General features: G+C 47.2%; 1 gene segment (V, D, J or C); it reads right to left on the bottom strand.

Moving 5' to 3' along the window:
* Window positions 1-858: 858 nt before the first annotated feature.
* LOC118496855 lies at window positions 859-1,456 on the bottom strand. The segment is given in 2 exon segments: window positions 859-1,211; window positions 1,312-1,456. Coding segments are annotated over 2 exon segments (399 nt in total).
* Between the last annotated feature and the right edge of the window lie 759 nt (window positions 1,457-2,215).

Here is a 2,215-nt window from a genome sequence, read left to right as displayed (position 1 = left end):
TGGCTGATGCTGACATGTGAAACTTCAGCACTCTCTCTCCTCCTGTGCACACCTGGAGAATCTGACATGGGAGTAGGGATTCTCCATAGTTTGATGCAGGTGGGAGAAGGAAACCACACAAGCCACTCCTGTGAATGGGACCCTGCTCAGGGGTGAACAATAAAACCTGAACCAGACCCCCTATGTGATATGATGCAGCCACTCCTGGCTTGCTGAAAGATCCACCCTAGTCTCAACAGACTCCTCAATGAAGGGACAAGCTGTTCCATTGTCCCTCTGTGTGCATGACATCATCACCCTGGATATCCACACCATGGTATGGTGGGGGTCCCTCTACGTCCACATGATGTCAACTTCTGTTGATGACATGAATGTGGAATTAAGTCAATGATCATCATCCCTGTTCCCTCCCCCTATGGGACTGGGTTCCTACAACTGTGGTGGCCATTGTCCAGCATGTATGTCTATGTGTCTTGCTGATGGTCAGCTTCAACAGCTGTGTGGGGATGATTGTTGTTTCCAGCAGAGCCTCTGGTTGGATTCAGCTGAGTTGGATCAGGAGGTTTGATGATTCACTGATGTTTTATTAGAATAAGAGAAAACAAATGTATGTGCTTCTTTACTTTGGAGCATGTGAGAGGGTTTTCCTCCTATGACAACAAGCTTCTGTAAGTCAGATACTGAAGGTGCCAATACAGAAGCATAAGGGGTGGGGCGGGGGAGGCTTCCAGAGGAAAATTGGAAACCAGCCCTTAAACTGCATCTGCAGCTGCTCCTAAGCTGATCCCTGTGCTCAGAGTGCCCTGAGCGCCCCCTGGTGTCCTGAGCGCCCCCAGCCGCCCAGACCTCATGTTTCTTTCAGGGAAGTTTGTGTCTGTGTTCCCAATGACTTCCCCTCACTGTGTCTCTGGCACAGTAATACACGGCCGTGTCCTCAGCTCGCAGGTTGTTCATTTGCAGATAAAGCATGTTCTTGCCATTGTCTTTGGAGATTGTGAATCGGCCTTTCACAGAGTTGGCGTAGTTTGCGTAAATACCACCGCTATTAATGTATGAGACCCACTCCAGCCTCTTCCCTGGAGCCTGGCGGACCCAGTGCATATTGCAGCTACTGAAGGTGAATCCAGAGGCCAGGCAGGAGAGTTTGAGGGAACCCCCAGGCTTCACCAAGCCTCCCCCAGACTCCACCAGCTGCACATCACACTGGACACCTGCAAAGACAAGGATGTTGTTTAGGAAACTCTCACCCTCCATGCTTCTCTCAGTCATAACTACTTGGATTCTCAATGTCTCCCATTCTCCATAAATTACCTCCTAAAACAGCAACAAGGAAAACCCAGCTGATCCCAAAGTCCATGGTGAGAGGTCTGTGTTCTGTCTTGACCAAGGACTGGGAACACCTGGGGATTCTGGGCTGGGCTCCCGTCCCAGAGCTGCAGGGTCAGGGCTGGGCTGCTTTTCATGAGCAGAGAAGCCCCATTTGCATGCCTTCCTGCTATATAGGGAGCTCTGGTGTTGGATGCTGATATGAACTATATGGTCCCAGAGTGTGACACATCGAAGGGTCGAGATGGTGCATGACCTAGAAGAGTAAACTCTCATAAAATAGAGGGATTTCACATGAGTTATGCCTTTGAAATTCACCAGTAATTAACTCACTGAGGATTTAATGCTCACAAGCAGAGGGAGAATTAAAAGAGCAGTGGGTGTTTGTTCATATACAGGAAGTTCCAATTGATCCCATTCCCCCTATGAAGCAATCAGAGTATGAACTAAGAACGGAGGGTGACCCTAGAGTCCATGAACCCAGTGTAGGAGGAGGTGGAGGGTCTGTGTCAATCATTGGGAGACAAAAATGTGAACTCTACAGAGAAGCATACTGTGCTCCCAGGTCATGCTCATACAATGGAATGTGGTGCTAAATGTGCAGCAGTCTCATTGCCTCCTTTTGTTTTTCTTTTCTAGACTGCAGTAAAACCAGATTCAAATATTTGGACATAGAAGAAACTCAGTCAAGACCAGGTCTGCTTTACTGAAGATGTGGGTAAAAATTGGGCAGTAAGTATGTTGACATTTTAGGAGTTTGATTATGAGGGCCTTGATGAAAATCACTAATAGAACATAACTGATGTACATAAAATCAGAATTGATAGGAAGAACATTATTTTTATTTATCCCTTGATTACAGGATGGATAAGTCATTCAAAATGCATCC

This window comes from Phyllostomus discolor, chromosome 1 (genome assembly GCF_004126475.2).
Source record: "Phyllostomus discolor isolate MPI-MPIP mPhyDis1 chromosome 1, mPhyDis1.pri.v3, whole genome shotgun sequence".
Classification (NCBI taxonomy): domain Eukaryota; kingdom Metazoa; phylum Chordata; class Mammalia; order Chiroptera; family Phyllostomidae; genus Phyllostomus; species Phyllostomus discolor.
This window is presented reverse-complemented; position numbering and strand designations above follow the sequence as displayed.